Raw genomic sequence first — 27957 nt, 5'->3', positions numbered from 1 at the left:
TGCTATAAAATAAGCAATTAATGAACAGCTATTTAGAAGAACCACCCCCCCCCAAATATGGCAAGAGATGTTCATATAGTTGGACAACTCTTTTTTGCAGAGATGTATGGGCCTCACAGTGATTACTTACTGTGTTTTATAATGTATAAACCTGATATTACTTAGTAAGGTAACCTTAGTGAAGGGGAGACATGTGTGCTAGATCATAGCTTGGATAAGGGTTTGAAGTGAATCCTTTCTTCAGGGTACTTTGAACCAAAGCTGTGACTTCAGGAGCTACCCCTTGAGGGTGCTCCACCCACGTGGAGCACTTCTCAGGGGCTGTTTGTAGAATTTCTAGGTGGAGGACATGGCCTGGCCTAAACATAGGCATCTTTTCATTTTAGGAACAAATCCAAACAGTAGGAACTAAATAATCCAGGTCCAGCAAATAGTGGCTGAAGAAACTGCATTGGGGTCCAGCCTTGGTGATATGAGTTGGGAGGTAAGGTCAAGTTGTTTGTTTGATTTTCATTTTATTTTTTTCCCTTTATGTCATTTAATCACCCATACTTCTCTTAGGTAATATTCTGCTGAATCTATTTATTTATTTAAAACAATGTTTGTTTTTTTGAGAGAGAGAGAGAGAGCACAAGCAGGGGAGGGGCAGAGAGAGAGGGAGACACAGAATCTGAAGCACACTCCTCCACACTGTCAGCACAGAGATGGATGCAGGGCTCAAACCCACAAGCCGTGAGACCATAACCTGAGCTGAATGAAGTCAGACGCTTAGCCAGCTGAACCACCCAGGCGCCCCATGCTGCTGAATCAGTTTTAACGGCTCATTGGTTTCTTTGGTACTTTCTTAATGTTTATTCCATTTCTTCTTATAGAAACAACACATGTGCAGGAGTTTTAGAATAGTGAATATGCTTGGTGGGCTCCCCATTCTGCATGTGGGTCCAAGGCTGCCTGTTTCTGCCTCTGGTGACTGGAGGTTGGATGGAGAGTGTCCCCAGAAACACCTTCTGGAGTTGGGAGTGTGGGGCTTGGAGGTTGTCTGGCTCTCTGTATGGCCCCCTTCTCTTCCCTGAGCGTAGGTCCCTGTGGCCTCTGCTCTTCAACTTTTCTTTGGTCAGCTCCCCTCTGTTAGAGCTGAGCAGAGCCCTGCTCCCTGCTCTCACTCTGCTCCCTGCCCTCTCACCTAGCCAGCCTGCAATGTCAGTCCTTACTCTGGGGCTCCTTCCTCAGCCCCATTCTACAGGTTCTCTGGGCGTATTGGGGGGAGGAGGTGGCGCTTCCTTTAGGAGGGCTGCATTGGTGCTCCTCAAGATCAGCCTGCCTGCTGCTGTAAGCTTGGCCATCTAGAGCCCTCAACTCTGCTCCAGGGTGCAGGCTAAGTGTCCATCCACAGTCATGACCAGGTACTCCCATCAGAGGCTCCTCTCCATTTCTCAAACCATTTAGGAGTGGAGCAGACAAGTCCACTCCAGACTCCACCATGCCCCTGCTCCCCCAGCCTTGGGGAATCCTTTCTCTTCTTCCTCTGCCACCACACCCTTCTGCCTCTTGAGCACCTGCAATTTCATTCTGTAAGTATGCCTTTTCCAAACAATATAACTGGTGGCTTTTTTTTTTTTTTTGTAGGCTCCAGAAACCCAAAGAGGATCCTATACTACACCTTAGGTCATCATCATTTGGGCACATTCAGAATGTGGTGGGGTGGCACCAGAAGACACTGAGCCCATCTCCCTTTGATATTTCCCTATTCCCCAATTCTCCATTCAGAGGGTGGACTCTGAGCTTATTACCTCAGAGGGGATGTGGCATGTGTGAGTCAGAGCCGGCCTGCAAGCTAAGCCTTTAGGGGAACTTAGGGGCCATAAGTAAAGGAAGACTGGGAACAGACAGAATTTCTTTGCCAAAAGCAAGGAGGGCGGGTGGACATAAGGCTTTCCTTCTCAGATTAGGGACAGATTGTCCCATGCTAGAGAGAGAGGGAGAAGAGGGGCTTCCTGCAGCCCTCCAGGTGAGGGCCAGTAAAGAAATGGCTCCAGGGGTTCATTCAGATTTGGGGGCCCTTTTGTGGTTTTATGGCCTCTGAGAATGAGGGTGGTGGTGAGTGCTGACCATGGTCGTGTTAGGAGGAATCTGTGTGGACAGCCACTCCCCAGTCCCTAACACTTTGGTACTGAGAAGGCATCCTAGGGTGATTCTGAGAGAAGAGTGGAAACCCCAAACAAGACTCAAGTAGTACTTGTCTGGAGTCTGGGAGAATGAGTTTTCAAAATGAAAACAAGTTGAAATTTGGGAATTAAAGTGGTTTTTCCCAAAAACCTGAGTTCAAGGGCTGATTCATGTCTACTACATGGCTGAGAAGGCAGGTGATATGAGGAAAATAATTGTCATTGTTTTACAACAGGCTCAGGAAGAGGCCACTGTTACTTCTGGGGCATCTAGCCAGAGAAGGAAGCTTTAATTCTGCAGGTCTCATTCACCCCCAACCCTCCAGGTAAGTAGGTGCATTTACACTTCTTTTTAAGGTTTAACATGGGGGGGGGTGGCAGGAGGACGACAAAAGAGGGGTGCTTCTTGCCACATCCCTACCTGAGGCCCGAAGTCCAGCATGAAATGTTCTTTGGACCAAATGGCCAACAAATGAGGGTTTGATTGCTGACAGCAACATCACCCAGGCCATTGAGATGCTGTAGCAGCTGCCTGATGATGCCTGGGGAGCCATAGGGAGCGGTACCAAGGCTCTTTTCCCCTCTGTGCGGTGACGGTCCCCATTGTAGAAATGCGCTGTGTTCTAGAACAACTGTCACTCCTTATTTGGAGTTGAGGATGTATTTCCCCAGACTAGCACTGGACTGTATTTTGTTGGTTTTATTTTTTGCTTATGAGGGCAGTTTTTGCACATAGAAAGCTATTAATGGCTTTTATGTTTTTTAAAAAAAATTATTTACTTATTTTGAAAGAGAGAGAGAGGGAGGGGGAAGGACAGAGGGAGAGAGAGAATCCCAAGTAGGCTCTGCGCTGTCAGATCCTACTGTCACCATGCGCTGTCACCATGGGGTTCCCTCGCACAAACTGAGAGGTCATGACCTGAGCCAAAGTCAAGAGTCAGATGCTCAATCCAATGAGCCAGCCAGGTGCCTGAGGTTTTTAAAATTAGTATTTGATTAATTAAAGATACAAATTGCAAAACCTTAAGTTTATAAGTTCAACTTAAAAATTTTCTTACGCTTCTATACTCCATAAATATACAAATGTATTTATAAATGTATTATAAATGCACTATAAATGTACTTATAAATGTACTCTAGAACAATTTATCATCACTTTTAAGCTTTTGATTAATGTTTAGTCTCATTTGCAAACTTAAATTTTAAATTGCATTTATAAGTTGAATATATTAATTTATAGCATCTAAAATACTATATTAATGTATAATATACTATAAACTTAATTTTATTTTTAAATGTTTATTTACTGAGAGAGAGAGAGAGAGAGAGAGAGAGAGAAAGACTCCCAAGCAGGCTTTGTGCTGTCACTACAGAGCTCGATGTGAGACTTGATCCCACGAACAATGAAATCATGACCTGAGCTGAAATTGAGTCAGATGCTTAACTGACTGAGCCACCTAGATTCCCCCAAACTTAATATGTTTAAATTTCATTTATAAAATTAATTTTTGTATCATTTGTCTGGCAAAAACTACCTAGGTACTCAAGTAACTCTTGTAAATATAACAAACTTATAAATATTGTGGATTTAACTTATCTTAATTACCTCACTCTTATTTATATAGTCAACCAAATTCTTCCATACCTTTTAACTTAAAATCAGAAGTCTAAAGTCAAATACACAACTATATGTACATATGTATATATATGTATATACATATATACATATATATGCATATGTATATATGTATATATATGTACTATATGTACATATGTATATATATGTATATACATATGTATGTATAATATGTAATACAGAGAAAGAAGGAGAGAGAATCCTAAGCAGGCTCTGCACTGCTGGCATGGAGCCCCACACAGTGCTCTGTTCCAGGAACCCACAAGACCATGACCTGAGCCTAGATCAAGAGTTGGATATTTAACCGACTGAGCCACCCAGGTGCCCCAACCCTGAAAGCTTTTTTAAAAATAATGGATGTAGGGGTGCCTGGGTGGCTTGGTCGGTTAAGCGTCCAACTTCAGCTCAAGTCATGATCTCACGGTCCATGAGTTCGAGCCCCGCATTGGGCTCTGTGCTGACAGCTCAGAGCCTGGAGCCTGTTTCAGATTCTGTGTCTCCCTCTCTCTCTGCCCCTCCCCTGTTCATGCTCTGTCTCTCTCTGTCTCAAAAATAAATAAACGTTAAAAAAAAATAATGGATGCTGTGGTCAAATCCACAGATATTCTAATTTAATTGGTTGGGGGCAGGGCATAGATTTATTTTTTAAGTTTCCCCAGGTTTTTTTTTTTTTTTTTTTTAGAGACAGGGCACAAGTGAGCAAGGGGCAGAGAGAGAGAGGGAGAGAATATCCCATGAGGGGCAGAGAAAGAGAGAGAAGCAGGGTTCACCCGAAGTGGGGCTTGAGCTCACCTGAAACAAGGCTCGAACTCATGAAACTGTGAGATCATGACCTGAGCCAAAGTCACACACTTAACTGACTGAGCCACCCAGGCACCCCTCCCCAACTGATTTTTATCTGCAATTTTAATGAGAACGACCTTTCTGAGACTGGGAATATGCTTTACCTTTACCATTTTATGTTATATTTTATATTTTATTTTATTATATTTTATTTATGTTGCATTGTGTTGCATTGTGGTCCGTTCGATTCCATCCCATTGCATCTCATTGCATTGTATCCCATCCCATCCCATTCCTTTATTTTAGAGAGTGAGAGCCAGGGAGAGGGACAGAGAGAATCTTAATCAGGCTCCACACTCAGCATGAAGCCCAATGTGGGGCTCAATCTCATGGCCCAGGGATCGTAACCTGAGCCAAAATCAAGAGGTGGGCACTCAATGGACTGAATCACCCAGTTCCCCAAAATGCTCTTTTTCTAAAATGACAGTGAGACTTAGCAGGTGTTTGTTTTTGTCAAGAGAATTAACTGGGCAAAGTAAGAAATCAGCCATCCTTTATCATCCTCTGAAATTAATTTTGAAATTTCAAAAGAAAGCCAAAGGTTTGGGAGCGACTACATTAGAGGCTAGTAAATTATTAGGACTCTGGAGTTCTTAGCCTTTTAGGGAAGAGGAGTCTGGTATCTTTGCATCCCAGGTGCCTAGTAGAGTGCAGAGAACATAGGAAGCTCAATTTTGCTTTCAAATGAACAAATAAGTGAGGAAAAAAGACTTTTGAATTTCAGAAAATGTGTTTCTAGGCATGGAAACTCTAGTTGTGAGTGGGAACTTAAAAACATGCCTAAATGAGGAAGCTTCAAATGTGTGTTTTTTAAAGTATCTTTATTTTAATAGATAGCACATGTGCACATGCACAAGTGCAAAAGTGGGGGAGTGGCAGAGAGAGAGAGAATCCTAAGCAGGCTCAGTGCTTTCAGTGCGGGACCCTACAAGTGGAGCTCGACATGGGCTTGAACCTACAAACTGGCAGATAATGACCTGAGCTGAAACCAAGAGTTGGATGCTTAACCAACTGAGTCACTAAGATGCCCCGGAATGATATATTTTTAATTGAATCACAAGTTCAATTTATTAGATTCTCTAATATGCCAAATTATTTAAAATATTTCAAGTAATTTATTTGTATTTTATTTTTTAAAGTTTATTTAACTAATCTCTACACTCGTGGGGCTTAAACTCACCTTGAGATCAAGAGTCATGTGCTCTTCTGACTGAGCCAGCCAGGCACCCTTCAAGTACTTTAAATACCACATATTCAAAAATAATTCCTAAACACCACACAAAAATATTAGGACAGTAGGTTTAGTATCTCTATACTTAATTCTAAGTGTTTTTAGGAATTAAAAATCCTTACCGATTAAGGAAACTATACTGTCTCAAGAAATTTAGGGTAAACTTCTCAGTGGACTGTGTGCCCTCAAACAAGGGCACCTCATATCCCACTTTTGTAGGTTCATATAAATGACTTAGTTCTCAAGTTTTTTTTAGACCAAATTCTTTTCTGTCCCTTGAATATACTCTGAGTTATCTTCCTAGTCTGGGTCATTAAAAAAATGCTTTACAGATACTTCAATAATGGGTGACTAGATGTTGCATCTTTCTCATTTTCTTTGACTCTATAGCCCAGAATTAAAATTAAGCTAAGGATAACCTCCCATGATAATTCTGAGATATGGGAATAATAACCTGGGAAGAGAGAAGCAAAAGCTTCCTTTTTTGGGGGTGCTCTACCTCCCTCTCAGCCCCTCCTCCCATGCCCCTGGGGCTTCTTCTCATGGCCCAGGGCCCTCCTCCTGCCCTCCAAACTCTTCCCTCATCTTGTGGGTGTCTACCCTGGAATGGTCTTTCCCCACAGTGACATTCTCATTTTTCCGTCACTCCTCCCATTTCCTCAGAACCCTTGATCTCAGTGAACAGTCAGGAGGAAGACAGACAATAGAATGAAATCGTGAGTGAGTGAGGGCTGCTCACACTCTTAGAGGTGTTAATAAGATTATTCTTCTTTTATGTTTGTTTATTTCTATAAGGCAATTATTCTATGTTTTTAAAAAATTTTTATTTATTTTACTTATTTTTTTAAAGTTTATTTATTTATTTATTTATTTAGAGAGAGATGGGGCGCCTGGGTGGCTCAGTCAGGTGTCCGACTTCAGCTCAGGTCATGGTCTCTCAGTTGGTGGGTTCAAGCCCCGCGGCAGGCTCTGTGCTGACAGCTCGGAGCCTGGAGCCTGCTTGGGATTCTGTGTCTCCTCCTTTCTCTGCCCTTCCCATGCTCATGCTCTGTTGTGCTCTGTCTCTCAATAATAAACATTAAAAAAAAAAGAAAAGAAAAGAAAGAGAGAATGTGACTGTGGAGGAGCAGAGAGAAGGAGAGAGAGAGAATCCCAAGCAGACTCTGAACTGTCAGTATGGAGCCTGATGTGGGGCTTAAACCCACAAACTGTGAGATCATGACCTGAGCCGAAATCAAGAGTTGGATGCTCATTTGAGCCACCGAGGTGCCCCTATGTTTGTTTATTTTTGAGAGAAAGGGAGAGCAAGGGGGGGAAAGGGCCGTTAATAAGATTCAAATGAAGACCTTGCTAACATGGATGGAACTCTCATAGAAATTTGAGTTTCTGCACTAGAGTTGAATATAAATATTAAAAACTCCCAGGTTTCAGTTTGGGGGAGAGGGCACCACACCAGCTAGGCCATTCCTATAGTTTGTCGCAGGCATCTGGCTAGCCTTTTTCAAGTGTTTCCTGATTCTCACAACTTTCTCCACTTTTCCACATTTAAAATATTGAATATATTTGACATGTAATGTGCAAATTTAAGGCATACAACTTATTAGTTTGATACATCTATATATTGTAATATGATTGCCATTGTAGCAATATTTAACCCCTCTATCATGTTATATAATTATTCTTTCTTTTTAGCAGTTGGGATAATTAAGTTTTAGTCTCATAGTAAGTTTGATTGTAGTACAATATTGTACAATATCATCTACATTCATTATACTGTATAGACTTTAGATCTCTATGACTTATTTACTACTTGTTGCAAGCTTGTGCCCTTAAACACCATCAATCTTTTTTATTTATTTATTTTATTATTTTTTTTTTTTAATTTTTTTTTTCAACGTTTATTTATTTTTGGGACAGAGAGAGACAGAGCACGAATGGGGGAGGGGCAGAGAGAGAGGGAGACACAGAACCGGAAACAGGCTCCAGGCTCTGAGCCATCAGCCCAGAGCCCGACGCGGGGCTCGAACTCACGGACCGCGAGATCGTGACCCGGCTGAAGTCGGACGCTCAACTGCGCCACCCAGGCGCCCCTTTATTTATTTTTTAAATGTTTGTTTATTTTTTAGAGAGACAGAGCATGAGCCGGAGAGGGGAAGAGAGAGAGGGAGACACAGAATCTGAAGCAGGCTCCAGTCTCTGAACTGTCAACACAGAGCCTGATGTGGGGCTCGAACTCATGGACCACAAGATCATGACCTGAGCCGAAGTCGAATGCTCAACCAACTGAGCCACTCAGGTGCCCCTTTTTTTTTTTTTTAAGTTTATTTATTTTTGAGAGAAAGGAGAGAGTACGTGCATAGGGAGGGGCAGAAAGAGAGGGAGACCGAGAATCCCAAGCAGGCTCTTTGCCAATGTGGGGCTGGAACTCATGAACCATGAGATCATTACCTGAGCAAAAGCCAAGAGTCAGATGTTTAACTGTGCCACCCAGTGGCACTTACTGTTCCACATGTAAGTGATATCATACAGTACTTCTCGTTCTCTGACTTACCTTGCTTAGAATATTGTGCCCAAGGACCGTGATGTTGTCACAAATGGCTGGATATCCTTCTTTCTCATGACTGAATAATTTTCCACCATGTATATTTACCACATATTTTTTATCCTTTACTTCACTGATGGACATTCACGTTTCCATATCTTGGCTATTGTGAATAATGCTGTGATAAATGGGAGTGCAGATATGTGGTTGAACTCCTGTTTTCCTTTCCTTGAGTATATGGTAGATCTTTTTAATTTTTTTGAGGAGCCTCCATATTGTTTTTCATAGTGGTTGGACCAATTTACATTCATATGAATAGTGTAAAAGGGTTCCCTTTCCACCACATTCTCACCGGCACTTGTCTCGTCTTGATGATAGCCATTCTAACAGGTGTGAGTTGATAACTCATTATGGTTTTGATTTGCATTTTTCTGATGGTTGGTCATGTGGCATATTTTTACATATGCCTATTGGCTGTTTTGATGTCCTCTTTGGAAAAATGTCTGTTTAGTTCTGTCCATTTAAAATCAGGGTTTGTTGTTGTTACTGAGTTGTATGAATTCTTTACACGTATTGAATATTAACCCCTTATCTGATGTACATTTAGTTTCTTTTGCTGTGCAGAAGTTTTTGAGGTTGATGTAGTTAGTTCCATTTGCTGACTTCTGCTTTTGCTGAATGCTTTTGGCATCATATTCAAATCACTGCCGAGACCAGTATCCAGAAGCTTCTTCTCTACATTTTTTCCTGTTGCTTCTCCATTTAAACAAGAAGTTTTCTGAAAGTTTCAAGCTTTCTACAGCACTTCCCAAGATACTGAGGAGGGGCAACCAGAAATAAGACAGGATAGTATACCCCACCCAGTTGTGTGTTGGTAAATGTTTGACCATCAGCTCTCTGGAGCCCTGCTTTGTAGTGTTTGCCAATTTCTGTGGTGTAAATATTCTCATGATGGCTAATATCAAACCATCAACAGCTTGACGGGATATCCTGTCTTCAGAACCTAATAGTTGGCTGTCCTGAGCTGGTAAGCACTGGCTTCAGCACATCACTGGGTCTGTTGCTCTCTGTATATAATGACCTTTGTCTTCCCAATGGTCTAATAAGCTCCCTAAGGGATACAATTGTATTCTTGATCTCTTATAGGCCAATGGTACTAGCATGGTTATAGACACAAAAGTATCAAACTTTCCTATGGGTATATTGCTTTCCTAGAGCAGCTGTATTGCTAACAGCAGGGAGACTTGGGGGTGGGGAGGGGACAGGAAGGCTGCCTCCTCTTTCCACCAGCATCAGGGAGGCAGGAAAGGAGAGAATATGGGAGCCAGAGGATGGTTTTGATAAGGAAATTGGGCTCACTGAGAGTCTGATCAAAATACTGTAAGAATTCAGCTCAGCTTCACAACCAGATCTGATTAACACACTCTCTTTAACTTACAGAGTAGTTTATTTCCTGTCCAGGATCTGGTATATACTTTGGTGATGAGAATGAGATCTCTGAAGAAACAGATTTGTGGTTTTCATCACAGACTGCCTAGTAAAGTGCCAAAGACTCAGCAGAAGGGCATGAAAATAGCTATAAAGGTGTAACCTAACTGTATTGTTGACAGAGTGTGTGGAAGACCAAATGGGCCAGAGAGCTCCGAGAGGCCCTAAGGGCTCAGGAAATAATAACCTTTCAGTGAGATAAAAAAAAAAAAAAAAGTCAGGAAAAGGACTAAGATTGAAAGAGGATGATCTCTAATGAAATGAACTTGTTCTTAGTTTTTTTTTTTGGAATTGGGAAAGAATTATAGGTGTGAAACCACAAACTGAAAAAAGCCCATGACAGCAGTATGGTCCAGAAATCCTTGAACAGTATCTCCTGTAACATAGTCCCGCTGGAAGACTAGACAGTGTCAGCAGAGGGAAAAATTGGTAGACAGGCCTGAATTCTGTCCACTCACTGAAGACCTTGATGTGGGAGATCTAGTGTCCTGAATCAGGAGGCAACAGACACCTCTAGGCTTTACATGTGTAGGGGGCTGTCTTGAGATCCTGCATATCTCCTATTGCTCACACATATGCGTCATATTTTAGGACTATTGAAATCATGATAAAACTGTGGTGATAGTGTTTATCCTCTATTTATGACTTAAGATACCTCCAGGAGTATTGGAATAGGAGGATATATTACTACCCAGCAATATTCTTTAAAACAGAATTCTTAGGGAGTTTATAAAAATGGGCCTGGATCTTTGCCTTACAAATGGAATGGTATGTCTAAATTGGGCACTGAAATTAGGTTACTGATATAATCATAGAGCATATGTTGTGAGGGTTTTTTTTTTTTTTAATTTATTAGAGAGCGAGCGAGCACGCATTAGTGGGGGAGGAGCAGAGGGAGAGGGAGAGAGAAAATCCCATGCAGGCTCTACCCTGTCAGTGCAGAGCCCAACATGGGGCTCAATCTCACGAACCCGTGAGATCATGACCTGAGCTGAAACTAAGAGCCAGGCGCTTAACTGAGCCACCCAGGCGCCCCTGTGAAGAGCTTTTTGAGTTGTGGAAGGGCTTATATGATCCGTCTACACTTTTGTCCTTGTTACTTAAGAGGCATTCAGCCATCAAGCCAGCAAACATTTACTGGATATCTACTATATTTCAGGTACTCTGTTGGGTACTGGGAATACCGATTATAGTTAAAAGACATGGTCTTTGATGTCAGTAAGCTTACATTCCACTGGGGGGAGCCAAATATATAAATAAGCACAATGGCTGCTGAATATGCGGGTGTGGAAAGGTGTGTGTGGAGTGGGGGAGGGTGTCAGAAGGAATTAGACAGATTGGCTCCAGGACTGGTCAGGAAAAATCTTCTTGGGGAAGGTTCCCCTGAGCATGTGTTTTTGAGGCTGCTGAGGTGAGCAATAGCACTGTTAGGCTTTTATGTGAAGATAACCTGAGGGACCAGTGATCAGACCTTCGGCCTGAGTCTCCTGATTCACGCACTTGCTCAGTGTCACTGACTCACCCAGTCTAAGCAAAAATTCCCCCAAGTTCAAGATGTATACCTCAGAGAAGCACATACACACCATCAAAGCCTGAGCCACATGTAAGCAATGTCTGAGTAGCCCAGGTTTTAGAAATTATCTCTTCTTTATTGCCACATCCATATAAAAAGTTTGATATTATTTGGATTGGTAAAAGGCAGGCACAGTGTATATAAAAAAAAAGGTGTAGTAAGTTAAAAAATAGATGGCTTTAGTGCTTGGAAAAACAATTATGGATTGCTTCTTTGGTTTACTTATCCAGGCGATCGAAATTCTGGGTTTGAAACTCTTGGAAGTCCTCTGGGATGGTGTCTGCAAACCAGAACAGGCACAGGGGGGTTAGTAAAGCTCCTTCCACCTCGAATCCGGGTCCATCTCGTGCTGTGCAAGCATCCTGTAGGGGTCACTGTCAGCCTAAGCAACAGGCCCCTGAAGCCTCCACAGCCATTTTCTACTTCAGGCTGCTTTGCAAATTGTTGGCTTAAAGCCCGGGAGTGCTCATTCATAGGCCTAGAGGAAATTAGCAGGCAGAATGGATTTTGAGTGTGATTATGTTTGAGCCATGAGAAAATAAAGGCTGCCGTAAATTAAATCTGACTGAATTTCTCACTGAACCCCAAATCCTAAGCCAAGCAGTTAAATTCTGTGGGTCTCAATGTCCTCATCTACCAAGTAGGAAAAATGAGATCTACCATTTACTTTGGTTACACAGAGACTGTTACATTTTAATGAATATGCCGCATGAGCTTGGAGCTCCTGAGAAGAAAATGTGCTATAAAAATAAGGCGGCGTTTTCTGATTAATGATAGTAATAATATCGTATAGTAACAAGAATGCACGTTACCATTGCAGCGATATTTGAGGTTGGACCAAATGATGTTTTCTTGGGAGAAGCAGAACACGCCGAGCCGGCCTCCACGCATGGTGGTGTCTATGGTGACCCCGGAGTCAGCTACCAACTCAGAGCCTTCATAAAAGCGCACTCTGCGGACAACACAGCCCAAGCCGGTCTTCAGGAACCTCCAACCCAAGTCAAGGTGAAGCACCCACTGTGGGACCCAGGGGCCCCACTTTAAAAAAAATTTTTTTTTTTTATTTTTGTGAGAGAGACAGAGCATGAGGTGGGAAGGGTCAGAGAGAGAGGGAGACACAGAATCCGAAGCAAGCTCCGGGCTCCGAGCTGTCAGCACAGAGCCTGACAGGGAGCTCAAACCCACGGACCACAAAATCGTGACCTGAGCCAACCAGCTAACTGACTGAGCCACCCAGGTGCTCCTGAGGGGCCTCACTTCTTAAATACTCACATCTTTGCTGTTTCATACTCCATTTTTCACAGCCCTGGGTTGTGCTCCAGCTGTGGCCCCTTCCCTATTGGACTGGAAGTTCCATGAGGTCAAGGACTGTATGTTCCTGTCCTCCCATATTCTTTCTCTCCAAAAGCCTAACACAATGCTGGGCACAGAGTCCTATTCGATGGGTACTTGCTGATGAGTTAAAGAGAAACCACAGTGTGAACCATGGCCAAGAGGCTTTGTGACCTCATTGTCCTGTGAGTTACCTTGTCCAGACAACATGCTGAAAAATCACTGCTTTTCCTGCGGTCTGACTGGTAGCACCTGGTGCAATCTCAGAATAGTGATCCTCCTCGGGAGCAACAGCCCTCCCCTAAACAAGGGCTTTAGAAATTTGTGGCTCTTTGTCTGGCATTTTATGACAGAAGCCAGGGATGCTGAATGGCTTACAAAGCCCTGGAGAGAACAGTCACAACTTGTACAACCTGCATTAGAATGTCACTGCCTCTATTTCATTTTGTGTTGTGATGTAGTGGTGTTTAAACATTTACATGATTTTGTCATAAATTATTATTTTTCTCTTACAGTGTTAGGGAATTAGATAGTTTTGCAAATTATGTGCAGGCAGATTGTGTATTCTATGACTGCATTTTGGGACAGAAAAGAAGGCATTAGGCTTCACAAGGCTCAGAACATGAACGTCTTACTGTGTGACAAACAGTACATTTGACTAAATGCTCAAAGAAGAACAAAACATGAATTAGCCACCGCGATTTTCTTTTTTCCACCAGGCTGGTTTCCTGGTCAGGAGACTGCCACTGGTCTACATAAGCTGTCGTTGGTGTTGATCTGCACGTTTGAGGAATGAGCAAGTAAGTACATGGTCTAAATTTCAAAGATGTAGCCTAAGCCATCCTCGTTTCTGAGAAGAGTTTTTAGTGCTTGTTTTTTAAATAGTCCTATAGGGAAATGAGGCAGATGGCATTGGCTCATGTGAAGATCCGTTCCTGCCGCATGTGGTACAGGCCCGGCAGTGGGGAGACCAAGGTAAAAGGAGATACAGGCACTGTCTTCAGGGAGTTGATAGTCCAGAGGGGAAGAGACCACAAAAGGGACCCACCGCAGTGCAGCATGAATATTCGTGAACAAGCCACCATACAGGGCAGGTGTGGATAGGAGGCTTACCCAGGCCTTGCTTCACAGTGGTCAGCATGGCAGAAAGGGGGTCACCACTCAAGCACCTCCTTCCCCAATGCTGACACCTCCGGTGCAGAAAGTCCCTCCCAGTTGGGCCGTAATGTCCAGCTGGTTAGTTTGAGCTTGGGTGTCTTTCTCCTACTACTTTTCTGGGAGCCATGGCCTGAGTCTTGGAAGCATGCCCTTGGAGGGCCATCCGGGGTCAGGACTGCTCAGGGTGGTGAAGGCTCTGTGACGCACAATGAGGATGTGCTTTGCTTCAAGTGCAAGGTGAGATGTCTTCCACGTACCTTATGTAGCCCACCTGGGGCCTGTGCTGCAGGAACCAGCGGTAGGACACCTTGTCCTTCCAGCCCACGTTCCTCGAGTCCTTCCACAGCAGCCGGACCTGGTCACTCGTGTCCCCGGTGTGCCACAGGGAGTTGCGGAGATGCTCCCCCGGGCCTGTCTTAGACTTAACAGCCTGGAAAGGACACGAGCATGGTAGAACCAAATACACAGACCACCCTTCCTGCTTCCTGGGTCCCTGGGGTGGTGACTTCACCGTTAGAATCTGGCTGTCTTGGATTTGGACAAAAGCGTAAACACTTAAATGCCCTTTCTCCTGAGGTGACCCTTAACCCTTTAATAACCAGCCCTGGCTGATACCCCACTAACCCATTCCACTTTTTTTCCTGCTGTAAATCCATTGCTCCCCACATGTGTTTCTGAGAGCTCTCAAGTGTGCCTTTTCTCCAAGCAGGAGTGAGGAAGGCAGCCGCTCAGCCCTCCTGTACACAGCTGGCCCCATGAAGGGAACAGATTAGCCAGTTAAACTGGTATGTTGTGCCTGGTGACATACCCCCAAATCTCTCCCAACTCTTGAGCCCTACTCAGACTGACATTTTCACCATCGGTCACCCAGAGGTTAGGACACAGCTTATACCCAAGAATGAAGGCCAAGCCCTGGGTGTGCTGTGGCACAAACACCTCGATTTCACAGATGAACTAAATGCCACATGGGACAACAGAGGATTTAAAAAGAGGGCTCCGAAGAGAGATGAGTATCTTAGAGCTGTTGGTACCTTAAGCTGGATGCCAGGTTCCGCCACAGCGCGGAATGGCGTGGCTTGCCAATATGTCTGCTCTGTCTGCTTCCACATGACTACGTAGAAGCTGGAGCTGTCTTGGTAACCAAAGATGAAGCCAGCGTAGTCATCGTCTGTCTGGGTGTTTACGTGGAAGGTCCCTTCAAAGTCAACTCCGTTGAATGCTGTGTACCCTGCAGGGATCAGAAGAAGATCAGAGAGGCAGACCAGCCACATGAGGAGCTGCAACGAGTGGATTCTATACACGTGCTCCTGATGCCCTGGACATACCCACTGCCAGGCCAGGATCGCTGTTCATAGTCTGCACAATCTCCATGCCCTGCAGAGAGAGTTGAAGGCCATCTTAGAGGCTGGAGAAAGCTCAAGGAAGCCCAGAGCCTCCGGCAGCATTGGTGAGTGGTCAGCAAGGTCTGACCTCCACACAAAGATTTAATTACCTGAGGAACTGTTCTACCTTGTTATGTCCTCAAAGAAAGCACATACTTGTGAGGGGGGAAAGAGAAGCTGAATAGAGATTATTTTGCTAAAACTGTAATTAAGGGTTTATTGAATCAGCTTAATCGAGAGAACATAGACTTCTAATGAATGTGACTTCCTGGGTGACACTAAAAAACCTAAGCCTCTCTGTGCCTGCTCTTTGTAGCTACACAATAAGGAGAGATCAGTAGCATGGCTCTGGGGTCAGACTGCCGGGGTCCCAGTTCCAGCATTCTTAGCCATCACCTGCATTGCTACCTGGAGCAATCATTTCAGATTGATGGGACTTGATCTCATGTGTAAAACAGGGCTAATGAAAGTGCTCTGTCATAGGGTGATTACGAGGAGTAAGTGCAGTCCGAAACAGTGCCCCCTGTCACTGTTACCCACTTCTCCCAGAACGACCTGTGCTGAGAGGCAGAGCTGAGCTGCTGTTGACCACGTGACGCTTACCTGGTTCAGGACCACCCAATTGGGATCGATCTGGGCATCCCCTTCAGGGTCCAGGACTACTGTCTGGTAGGCCCTGAAGTCGGTCAGTGTGACCTCCGCATTCTCTGGGCAGACATCGATCCGATCGATGACCTGGTCCTGGTCAAAGTCAGTCTCACAGATGTCTCCCACGCCATCACCTGGGTGGGGCGGGGGAGGAGGAGAGGAGCTGGCTACCGCCCACTCCGTGCTTGACGGAGACAGGGCTGGGCAAGGAGCTGGAGGGAGCCCACACCCCACCTCCAGGGCTATGACTCTCCACGCATGTGGGCAGAGGAGCCCAGCAGCAGCCATGTCTGAGGTGGCCCCGAGCCCCATCCTGGAGTCATCCTGGTTGGTTGCTGAACCCCACTGTAGGTGACCAAAAGAATTTTCTGGGGATAGAGTGGTGTGGTAGGCAACTCTACAAAACTGATCTTGTCAGAAACCTTGGGTCAGGATGCTGGGGTTCACCAAGTGGTGAATCTTAAGGCTGATCTTACATAAGCAAACATCTATAGTACTTTCTCTAGAACATATGAAAAACAGGGAAATTATCATCACCAGACAGTCTCTAAGACCATCTGGTGATCCTTAGGCTCTCTGGCTCCTCTGGCTCATGGTTTGTTTTGTTCAGCTGACCTGGTATTAAGATATTTGAACTGAATACTGCTGAGCTGTGGATGGGCGTACCCTCCCCCACTCGCCAAGGTCCTCACTACTCTGTGTCATTTCTGGCTTTGTGCACACTCTTCCTTACTGGCCTCGCCCCTATAGCCATCTGAGCTTGGGACTCCTGTGAGACGGGCAAGCAAGATGGCAGAGCAGCTCCCCAAGCCCTTTGCGGGGAATCGTGTGGCTGCTTCCCTGGCCCACGTGACCTCATCCCAGGGCTACTCAGAGGCTGCCGGGCAGTGCTTCTCTGACGGAGCTCGCCAGTGGGGTCTACCAGCTGTCTGCTGACCACCCAAACTGTGGCTCCTCAGAGAGGCCCGAGGAGAAGCGTGCCACCGTGTGCCTGGCAGAAGGGAGCCTGGGGGCCCCCGTGCAACCCGAGGCTGAGCCCGCCTACTGTTGCTATCCTCCTGGGCTGGGTTGGGGACCAGCCGGCAGTTGTCTGGTCCCGGGGGCACCACGTCTGGGATGCCATCGTTGTCATCATCGTCATCACACTCGTCACCGATGCCATCCTTATCAGTGTCCAGCTGGGCGCTGTTAATGACGGTGGGGCAGTTGTCTGTGCTGTCCTGGTGTCCATCTCCATCACTGTGGGAGGAGGAAGAGGTGGTTTGTGGCACAGGTGACCAGCGAGCAGGGAGGAAGAGAGAGTTGGGTGTGGGGGCTTGGTCTTTGTTGACCCACATGTCCTTAGACAGGGCTGCCCTGTGGGCCTCCGGGACCATTTTCTCCACTTCCTCATCTTGTTGAAACAAGTACATCATATCCTACTCAAGAAGATAAAGGTGGATTTCTGATTTTGTGACCAGATGTTCCTATCAGTCCCCTGGGGACTGTGATCACCTCCCCACACCCCACCACCTCCAGCTGATTCAGTGAATCCTGGCTCAGCCACTTACTAGCATGCAGCCCCAGGCGTGATACTTGACCCCTCTGTGGCTCAGTGTCCACATCTGTAAAATGGGAGTAACAGAGCCTACCTCATTGCGTTGTTAGGAAGATTAAATGCTTCTGTGATTAGAATTTTGCATATTGCAATTTAATCTATGACAGAGTACTTGTATGTGCTGGCTCCTAGGAAGCCCTCCAGTGTTTTCCATTCCTCTTCACAATCCCTGGCCAGCAGACCCAAGAAGGATCAGATGTGCATGCCTCAGGAAGAATGGCAGAGAGGAGGGGGCGGCCCCTGCCTGAGAGGCAAACATGGAGGCTGGGCTCAGTCTTGCTCTAAAGCACTTCTCAGAACCCTCATTCTCCACCTGACATTTCTTTTTTCCAGGCCTTAGAGCCACTCGAGGAGGAGCCTGCCCTGTCCCCAGAGTTTTTTTCCCCGTGTTGATGGAGGCCCTCTTTGGCTACTCTGTATCAGAGCAGATGTCCCTTTCACCTCATTCTACCCATGGCCTATCCCAGACAGGGGAGGGAAGCCAGACACCAGCCCATGCCCTCCAGGCCACATGTCCCAGATGGGTCCCAGAGAAAACGAGGCCAACCTGGGCAAGTAGAAGATGACATGGCTCAAACAGCGGAATTCCTGTGCCTGTAGCAGGGCTGACTTTTAAATCCTAAGATCGAGCTGTTTCCATCAACAGCCATTCTATACGGCCTTGCACATTTTTATGCAAAAACAAGCAGTTCCTGTCCTCCTCCCGAAGGTTCAAGTTTACGGGAATTAAAATGTAGCAGAATGAGTCATTTACTTTAGGCAAATATCTAGAGGGTGACAGGATAGGATATTTTAGAGATTCCGTAGATGGCAGTCGGTGCAAGACCACCTGCACCAAGGAACATTCTTGATGTCCATCCCTTAGGGAAGGTTCCACTTAGAAATGGAGACCTCCTAGGGCCGACTCTGTGGCCCTCTCCTCGTGTGGTGGTAACAATAACACAGCCACCGTTTGGTGCAGGTCACCTGTGGACCAGCACTCTGCCAGGAGCGTTACCTACTTTAGCTTTTATTCTTACAGAACCTGCAAGGTGCATTTAATTCTCTCTACTTTGCAGATGAAGAAACTGAGACTGCATTGAGAAGTAGGATTAAGTGCACTTGGCTGACACATACTTTGCAGCAAGGACACTGAGCACAAGGACAGAAATGGGACTTTATGGCAGCTGTCCTTGCACAAGGTTGGGCTCAAGAACCACTGGGGATAGGGCCACCTCCAAGGGGTTGAGAAGGGAGGCCCTGCTTTGTCTTCCAGGGTCCTTTCCCTCTCTCATCCCTGTCCTGCTGCCCCGACAAGCATCCCTGATGGAAATGAAAGGGGACAGAGCCTAGGACCATAGGCGCCTCCAGGGCAGAGATAAACTTGTCTGTGTTCTTGCTGATGTTGCTACAGCATCTGATCCAGCCCTGTGTCTTAATATAGGACTACATCATGTGGGGCTAGACAGGTTGACAAAACTCATTTGCACAGGACAATACCACCAATAAAGGGACACAAAATGAAAAAATTCCAAGGACAATGAAATAACAGTGATCTCTCAGCAAACTGACAGTTTCCTATTTTGGGATGATGGTGAAGCTTCCCTGAGCTGAAAGACTATAATAATAAAAGAGCTCATACCTACTGAGTGCTAGCTATGTAAGGGAAGCTGTGATGTGCACTCTCCATAAATTAACTCCATCTTCACAACAGACCTGGCTACGTGCCATTGTCGTCCCCATTTTTCAGATGAGAAAACTGAGGCACAGAGATTTGATGACCTGCCTAAGGTTAGGTAGTTTGTAAGTGAAGGGGCTGGGATTTATCTAGCTGTGTATCATCCAGAGCCCATGTCTGAAGCATGATGCTCTATTGCCTCTCCTGTGCTAGAATCTCACTTGCTGGAGTGCCTCGTGGCCCCTCCTGACACCGTCACCTGGCTATAGAGAACTTTCAAGGAAGTGCGGTGACCCTGGCCAGAGGCAGGGCTATTGTCCCCCCAGTAGCTCTCTCTCTCTCAATTTATTCAGCAAGATCCCAAAGCAAGGTAGCAGCAGAAAGCTCCAAAAGCTAAAATTCCCTCTAAATTTTTCATTGGGCCTTAATGCAGCTGGGAAATGTGCCATACCTGTCCTGATTGGTGTCACAGGAGTCCCCAACCAGGTCGTTATCCACATCAGACTGCAAAGAGAACAGAGCATATAATTATTTATCCCTGGGCCTTCATGCACAGAACGTTCCAGAGAAGGCAGATCTGGCCCCTCACCACTGCATCTCAGGAAGTCTCTCTGGAATTGGGTTGGTGCAGAACTGCAAAAGGACAGCACCATATTGGTGTAGGCACAATGCTGAATTGTCAAAAAAGCCTTCCAAAATATCAAGCCACATGGCTGGGCTGCCTACACACCAGATGAGCTGATTGGAAAGGGCGCCGGGGCAGGATGGTGGCAGGTGGAGACGTGGAACTCTGGCACGGGTCTGAGGAGAGCCAGCCAAAGGCATGGGGACAAGGCAAACTGATTTGGCTTTGCTTCTGCATGTTGGAATTAAGCCAGAATGGGAGTGAGTCACAGAGGGCAACAATGACGCCCCTCTCTCAGGGCTTTAAAAATACATGACACATCATACCCAATTATCCAGACAGGAAGTGAGAAGGGAAACAACACGGCGCTAACTGAACTTCATCTGAAATGTCCAGACATAGGCTGTATAGGGGCTTGGGGACTAAAAGGGCACAGGCTCCCAAAGGTTAGTTTCCATGCTACATTTTCCTTCCAGCAAAAAGACTTGTTTTGGGCATCATTAAATTCCTACTACTAAGGCACTCTACATAGGCACTCTACAGCCCATGAGATTAGCCCAGAGGGCCTTAGGTCTCGTGAAGCGTTCTTCCTACCACCTCCAGACCTAAGGTGTGCAATTCTACCATGTCTGCTCTGGTAGGTAAGTGCAACAGCAAGGAGCTGAGCCAGTGTGCTCTGCTGTTTTTCTAGGCACCGGTCTTAAAGAATCTTCACATAGGGGAGCTCAGACTAGAGTATGAGGCCCTCAAACACTACTCACCTGGTTAGGGTTACTGACATCAGGACAACTGTCACAGGCATCCCCCACACCATCACCATCCCTGTCCCGTTGGTCACGATTGGGAACTTTTGGGCAGTTGTCCAGAATGTTTTTTATTCCTACAAGAAAGGAATGGTTCCCTGAGTCAGGTGAACACACAGATCTAGAAGACAGTCTTCTGGGTGCTAAGAGATCAAGCCTCTACCCAGGCCTGGGGTGAGTGACTTCTGTTGAGCTGTCCTCCAAGAGCCACACTACCTTTCTCAGCACTCATCTGGATGTACCCTCAAAGGATGGATTCTGGGAGACTTAAAAATGAACAGCGATCTGAGGCATTTCTCCATGCAGTTAGAAGTTGTGTAAGATGTCAAGGACTATCATGTAACCAGATCAAAAGGTCATGAGGGCTAGGTGGGCCAGCCCTGGAGAGGGAGGACCTTGGGACGATGTGAATAAAGACTGGGACCCAAGGGCTGGGCCCACCATGCCCCCCTCTCTTCCCAACTGTTGTCTATGTCCTGTCATGCAAGCAGCCTGTAATCAGTCATGGTGGGAGTGGTATTTATAGCATAGAAACTGGCAAATGCTACATCTTGGAGCTTTTTTTGGTTTGTTGAACTGGTTTACCAGCATACCACTGGATCTGATCATCAGTAGGGCTTGCAGAGGATGAGGTCATGTTTTAGGGAGGTGTGGATATTCTGGAGTGGTGTGTGTGTGTGTGTGTGTGTGTGTGTGTGTGTGGTGGGTGAGTAGGTGGAGGGCCGGGAGTGTATTTCTAAAGATTTTCCTTCAAGGCCCTTGTGATGTGAAATATTTTTCAAAAACTATCACATCCAGCCTATACTTTGATGATAGTCATCTATATGCTATGGAAGCTACACAGAAACAAATGTTCTGCCTCCCATCCTGAGAGGCTCCAGAGCTCAAACTGTGCTCTGGGGGTTGCCATTCACACAGCCCACACTAGAAGGCCTCTTCAGTGGAGCCTAGAGCTGGCCCACTCCTGCCTCCACACTCTTCCCAGAATAGGCAGGGGAAGGGCCTGTCTTCCGGGAGATGCCTGATTCTTCGCAGGAGGAGCCAGACCCAGGGCCTGTAGTTTGTGACCCTGCTCAAGGCCCCCTCATTCAATTCTCTGCTCCCAGGAATCTCACAGATGGGAAGTGGGGGTGGGGGAGATCTACTCTTTCTAGGAAGATACATGGCCTACAAAGACGCCGCTCGAAGTAATCCCCACAAAGTTTCTGGCAAAGATGTAGAATTCCAGAAACACCCAGGGTTATTAAATAGAGGAGTGGGCTATGGAGTCTCCTTCCATAGAAAGAGGCGGGCCAGACACAAGCTGCAGGAAACCACTCCATGTGGGAGGCCTTCTGAGTTAGCAATGCTATTTCTGCTCCTAACAGAGAACAAGGGCAAAAGGACACACGAGTCCCACATAAAAGACAAAGCAAGACAAGCCCACCATCTCCATCCATGTCATCATCACAGGCGTCTCCTTTTCCATCTCCATCAGTGTCTTTCTGGTCATTATTCAGGACATTCCGGCAGTTGTCACAGGCGTCCCCAAAGATATCTTTGTCACTGTTCCTTTGGTCCACATTGTGAGTCAGGACACAGTTATCCTAAAGGATCAGAAGACCATTTAATCAGACTTTACTGAATCCCTCCAAGGTCTCCGGTCCTGCAGTGGATGCCAGCCAGCCCCCACCCCATTGTCATGCACTGTCAGAACTCAGGAGAGAGAGCTGCAATGCCAGGGGATCACAGGGGATCACTACCATGGGGGATGACTAATATAATAGGGGACTCCGCAGGCTTTCTTCTGCATCCCTGGTATGTGGCAATTCATGCGCCTGGCTGGCAGAGCAAGTACCTGCTCATTCAGGATCCCGTCTCCGTCAGCGTCGTCGTCACAAGCATCTCCTATGCCATCTCTGTCTGCATCTTCTTGGCCAGAATTTGGCACATACTTGCAATTATCCTAAGGAGAAGAAACAAGAGCTCAGAGAAACATCTACATCTGACTTTTTTTTCAGCTTTATTGATGTATACCTGGCAAAATTCTAATATATCTGAAGTGTACACTGTGATTATTTAATATACCTTTATGTTGTGAAAGGATTCCCACCATTGAGTTAACACATCCAACATCTCACTGGCTCTTTGTGTGTGGGTGAGAACATTTAAGTTCTATCCTTTTAGCCAACTGCAGTTAGACAATACAGGGTTAACAACTATAGTCACCATGTTATACATTAGATCCTCAGGTTTATTCTTCTTATGCCTTCGTATCCCGTCTGTAGCCTTTTATCAACCTCTCCATATTTCCCCACCCCCATTCTACATCTGTCTTAGGTCAGAAATGATTTCTAACCTCAAGACTGACTGTAGCTGCCTGACTTTCCTGTTGATGGCTGTTTGGCTACGTTTGACATGCAGCTACTTTCAAAATGCAGTTTTAAATGGAACCCTCCCCCATATAAGCTCTGGCTCTGGACAGCCCACAGTGAACGTGGTGTTTTTCTTGTGTGCCCTCCTTACCTTCTTGCAGTTCCTGGCAGAGCACGGCAGTTCTTCGTCGGGGTAACTGTCAATGTCCACATCCTTTCCGCAGATATAGCCATCGCCAGCCCAACCAATGCCACACTGTGAAGGGAAAGCGCAGGAGAAGTTTGGGAAGCCAAGCCTGGGAGGAGGCAGGTGGCTGACAAGGGCCTCAGCTCTGACCCTGTGAATCCCTGCTAATCATATATGCTTCCCCAGAGGGAGGGCCCAGAGCTACACCACCTTGTTGGGTAGGATTTTAAAACTACTGTTTTTTGAATAGTCTTATGAATCAAAAGGTACAAAGGGAGATAGAATCAAGACTCCTCTCCATTCCTATTCTTTTGGCTCAGGCCATCCATTATTATGTATACTTCCACAGATACAACATGCACAGACAAGCAAATACACGCATTCTTTTTCTTTTGACTTTTAACACAACTGACAGCACCTATATCCACTGTTCTGTACTTTATTTGGAACTCTTTCCATATCACTCCATGTAGATCACGTCACTCTTTTTAGTGGTCACAGATGATCATACCCAAAGTGGTAGGCATGTGCCTTAATGAATTCAACCAGTCCTCTACTGATGGGTGTCTGGTTTTTAAAACATTTTTCTATTGCAAACAAGGCTACAACAGGTTACTCTAGTACATAGGTCATTCTGCACATGCACTGGTGTCTTAGTGTGGAATTCCTGGTTCAAAGGGTATTTGTAATTTAGAGTTACTGTTAACCTGTTCTCCACATGATTATTCAATTTCCTCTCCCAGCAGAAACGAATGCATGTGGCTTTTGTGCCACTTCCCTTATCATTCTTGAACCGCAGTCATATCTCTGATTTTAACAGTCTTCTAAATCAATTTCCATCAAAAGAGTAACCTTCCAAGGTGCTTTACCTTTATTCATGCCCTGTAGCAGAAGAAGATTCCCACAGGTCCAGGGCTGGGCCTGTGTGTTCTCTCCATCCCTGGAAAAGTCTACCCAAGTACCCTGTCGTCACCAGCCCTCACTTCATTCCCAGCATAAGAGGCATCAATAGTTATTCTGTATCAGACCCTACACCCATTGTCTCCAATCCTTACAATGACACTGCAAGGTCATTGTTACCCCATTGTAGGTGAGACAACTAGGCTACTGAGCAAGGATCGCTGGCAAACAGAAGACAAAAGAAGTTATTCAGTAAGTGGTGCCCTGGGCATGAGGTAGGACCTGGGGGCCCAGCCCAGGAACAGGACAGGCACCTGCAGAGGGGGAAGGCAGAACAGAGGAAGGAACAGTGAGGAAGAGGACCTGGAAAAGGACAAGGAACCAGAAAGTCAGGGAGAGGACAGAGAGCCTGAGGAACAGAAGCAGGGTTTAGGGAAAAAGAACTTGACATGAATAAACATTAAATTTCCTGGCCTTGCTAATCAAAAGAAGGTGATTGAAGACCAGTGACTTCCTAAGCGGCAGCCTGCCTGTTCTCAATCATCCATGCTTTCCTTCTGCAACCAGGAATTCAGAAGGCAGGAGGCCAAAGACACCCCTCCCGTAAGTGCCCCTATTTCCGTGCAGTTGCTTCAGCGGGCCTTCAGAAGGCCTGGAAAGCTTGGCCATGGGGTATGGTCCTTGACTCATTTTAATGAAAGAAAAAATTTCCTCTAGGAACAAATACATTTTTAATGAGCCATTTTCTGGCAGATTAAATTATTTTAGTAGTCACACCAAGTGTATTAATCCTTTACCATCTGTCGTCGTGCCTTATTACAAATTCAAAAACATATTAAGAGCTCCATCACCCACCATCCCAGGGAAGTCATTAATTTGTTCACAGAAAATTAGGATTTAAACACAGATTTACACTCGCCTCTCAATGGTAATAAACATGCCCAGGCAATAGGAATTAGGCAAGTTGTGGGGTTTTTCCCTCTGACCCAGCTTGCTCCTTTGTCAGGACCTTGTTACAGACTATCTGTGCTGCCAGAGAGAACGCGTGTTATTACATTTCTTCAACTTCATTCTGATTCTTCTCCTTTCCAATATTTTAAAAGCGATATGCTCCCAGTAGAAAATTTTGTGAGCATAATGATAAAGAAGCCTAAGTTCAAGGTATAGAGAAGAGAGAAAGCGTCTCCCAGAATCCATCCTGCCGCTCAGGAGTGACCGTCGTGAACCTGGGAGTCCCACAGTCTGAAGGGCCACCTGCCATGGGCCTGACTTACTGGGAAGCAGCTGAAGTGGCTGATTTCTCAGTGTCTAGAAGCCCTGAGGACTCTGGAGCCTGGGATTTAGGAGTGGGTGTCAGAAAGGGCCTTCTTCTTCACCAAGGGCCCAGCATGCACCCACCTGGCCCGAGACCCATGTCAGCTCTCTTGCCGGCCAGCTCCTCCCCAGATGGGCTCCAGGGTTGGGTAATGCATAGGGAGAAGGGTGACCATCCGCTCAGCTATTCCTGAATATGGGTGTAGGTGGAGACAGAAAAGTGCCCTCTGTCCCCTCGCGCTCACTGGCAGGAGACAGGAGGGTTCTCTGAGAGTTGAAACAGCCTACCGCTTCCTTCCAACCTGCTTCCTGGAGCATCAGGCCAGATTCTAAGGACAGCTAGAAAGGATGGCAGTATGCTAATACATTCCCTGAATAAATAGGGCGGTGGATGGGAGGGAGGGAAGGCGGCCCCTTCGCTTCTTGCCGCCCACTTCTTGGCCCTCCCCAGAGGGTATCTATGAGTGAGGGCTCTACCACTGATGTGCCCAAGGGAATGGTGTTGACCCATGACTGACAGGGAGAGAAAAGGCAGCTGATGTTCGATGAACTTCACATTGCTCTCCGCGAACTCAGCTGACCCTGTTACTATTAAATTCTGTGTTTATCTCAATTGAAATGTTTTCACTTCTGAGTACTTTTTACCTGGAAGCAAGGAGAAACTGGGGAGGGGTTGGTGTTTGAAATGGAAGAAGAAAAAAATCATTGAGCAGGTGACAACTTACCACACATGTCACATCCCCTTGCCTCTCTTCAATGCACTGTGCATTCACACTGCAAGGATTCAGCTCAGGATTTCTGCAGCTCCTTTCGGTTTTGCATCCCCTTGTCTGATCACCAGTGTACCCCGGTTTGCAAGGCCCGCAGCGGTAAGATCCCTGCAAAGATCAGATGATGAGCTGGGGCTCAGAACTGTGAGCAAGGCGACTGCAGTTGTGTTTATTTTTGTAGGTACTCAGTGATGCCAAGATTTAGGGACACCCATGCCTGCCTCTCCGCCCATGTGTACATCTTGGAAGACTGCGAATGTTGAGGAAGACACCGCCAGCCTGGAAGCTGCAGTGAGCCACACGGACATGAGGGAAGAGCGGGGAGGGCAGAAGAAGGCTAGAGTGAACCACCGTCACCAGGACTTGCCAGCTCTGCCGTGGAAGACAAAAGGGGAAGGGGCTGATGGCGCCAGTGAGGCCCTGGCAGGCAGAGAGCATTTATTCTCAGGACAAGGGAGACGGTTTGATTGAAAAGCATGTTAGGAAAAAACAAGGTTTTTTTTTTTAACTGTTCCTTTGGCTTTTTAAAAATGGAATGACAAAGAACAGTTGTACAGAGAAATGTCAATGGCCTTGCACTGAGAATTCTTGATGAGGTAGGCTCCGTGGAGAAGTCTGGCAAATGAGCTGTCAGCCCTGCTACAGCAGCCCTTCTACTGGCCGTGACTTTTTTTTAACAGCTTTACTGAGATGAAATTACATTTCATGAAAGACACCCATGTCACCTGTAGGGTTCAATGATTTCGGTCATTAACAACCTCTTACTGCCAACTCCAAAGGACGCTCTTCAGTGGTCTTCCTCGATCTACTGGCCTTACCGGATTGCTCCATCTGGTCGGTTCTCTCCTTTTCTTGGCTCTTGCTCTTTTTCCTCGGCCCATTTTTGAGGTTCTCCGGAGTTCTACTTTCTAGATGGTTCCACCATCTAGTTTTCTTCCCCCAGGGTGACTTTAGTTATTACCTTTATGTCAGTGTCTCCCAAATCTCTATCTGCAGACTCACTGATAAGGGCCTGGTGAAAACCTAAGAAGCAACAATCCCTATATATTCCTAGGTAGCCAAGTATGTGGATAGAAACACAGGCTCTGCAGCTGGAAGTCTTAGGAGAGGGGGGTCTTGGCCCAGTTACTTTTCTGGAGTTGTTTCTTCAACTGTCAAATGGGAATAATAGTGCCTAGTGACATGGTTGTTGTGAGGACTAAAATAAGGGGCTTGATATTTATAAGATGTTTTTAAATTAAAAAAAATGTTTATTTATTTTTGAGAGAGAGAGAGAGAACAACAGAGCACAAGTGGAGGAGGGAGAGAGAGACACCCACAGAAATCCGAAACAGGCTCCAGGCTCTGAGCTGTCAGCACAGAGCCTGATGGCAGGGCTCAAACTCACAAGCTGTGAGGTCATGACCTGAGCCGAAGTTGGACCCTTAACCGACTGAGCCACCCAGGCACCCCTATAAAATGTTTTTACATACAAGCAAACTAGAGTAATTTTCCTAGGGACAAAGTTAGAAGCAGTCACAAATGGAATCAGCAGGTCTCTTGATGGTTACTGGGCCACACCTCTATCTCGGAATCAGTTGACAAGAACTTTCAGAAATAAAACCGTATCTAAATATATACACTTTAGACCTCTTAAGAGCTAAGCATTTTAATATGAATGACTTTTGGAGAGATTTATAAAAATAATGAATACTATTTGGGGATTGTGTCATCACCAATAAAATGTATATTCTGAACTGTATAAACTAAGAA

At 45.8% G+C, this 27957-nt stretch overlaps 1 protein-coding gene and 1 long non-coding RNA gene across 2 annotated transcripts in view; one reads left to right on the top strand and one right to left on the bottom strand.

The window, feature by feature from the left end:
• Positions 1–90: 90 nt before the first annotated feature.
• Positions 91–27502, top strand: LOC124518464 (uncharacterized). Its single transcript, XR_006963677.1, has 6 exons — positions 91–484; positions 2402–2491; positions 12299–12483; positions 13530–13610; positions 15203–15415; positions 26387–27502. It is a non-coding gene; the product is annotated as an uncharacterized LOC124518464 (long non-coding RNA).
• THBS4 (thrombospondin 4) overlaps positions 11697–27957 on the bottom strand; it is a 42503-nt gene continuing 26242 nt past the window's right edge. Inside the window, exons 10-22 of the mRNA XM_047088483.1 lie at positions 26161–26313; positions 23186–23290; positions 22518–22625; positions 22107–22266; positions 20639–20757; positions 19704–19756; positions 17044–17237; positions 15954–16132; positions 15294–15342; positions 15000–15196; positions 14226–14398; positions 12291–12430; positions 11697–11758 (exon numbers count right to left, since the gene is read on the bottom strand). Coding sequence (XP_046944439.1) covers positions 11697–11758; positions 12291–12430; positions 14226–14398; positions 15000–15196; positions 15294–15342; positions 15954–16132; positions 17044–17237; positions 19704–19756; positions 20639–20757; positions 22107–22266; positions 22518–22625; positions 23186–23290; positions 26161–26313 — 1692 coding nt within the window. The remainder of the gene's footprint in view (positions 11759–12290; positions 12431–14225; positions 14399–14999; positions 15197–15293; positions 15343–15953; positions 16133–17043; positions 17238–19703; positions 19757–20638; positions 20758–22106; positions 22267–22517; positions 22626–23185; positions 23291–26160; positions 26314–27957) is intronic.

The sequence above is a fragment of the Lynx rufus genome, unplaced genomic scaffold (genome assembly GCF_022079265.1).
Source record: "Lynx rufus isolate CCGP_SWC_20201006 ecotype Redwood Valley unplaced genomic scaffold, mLynRuf1.p SCAF_1, whole genome shotgun sequence".
Taxonomy (NCBI): Eukaryota; Metazoa; Chordata; class Mammalia; order Carnivora; family Felidae; genus Lynx; species Lynx rufus.
This window is presented reverse-complemented; position numbering and strand designations above follow the sequence as displayed.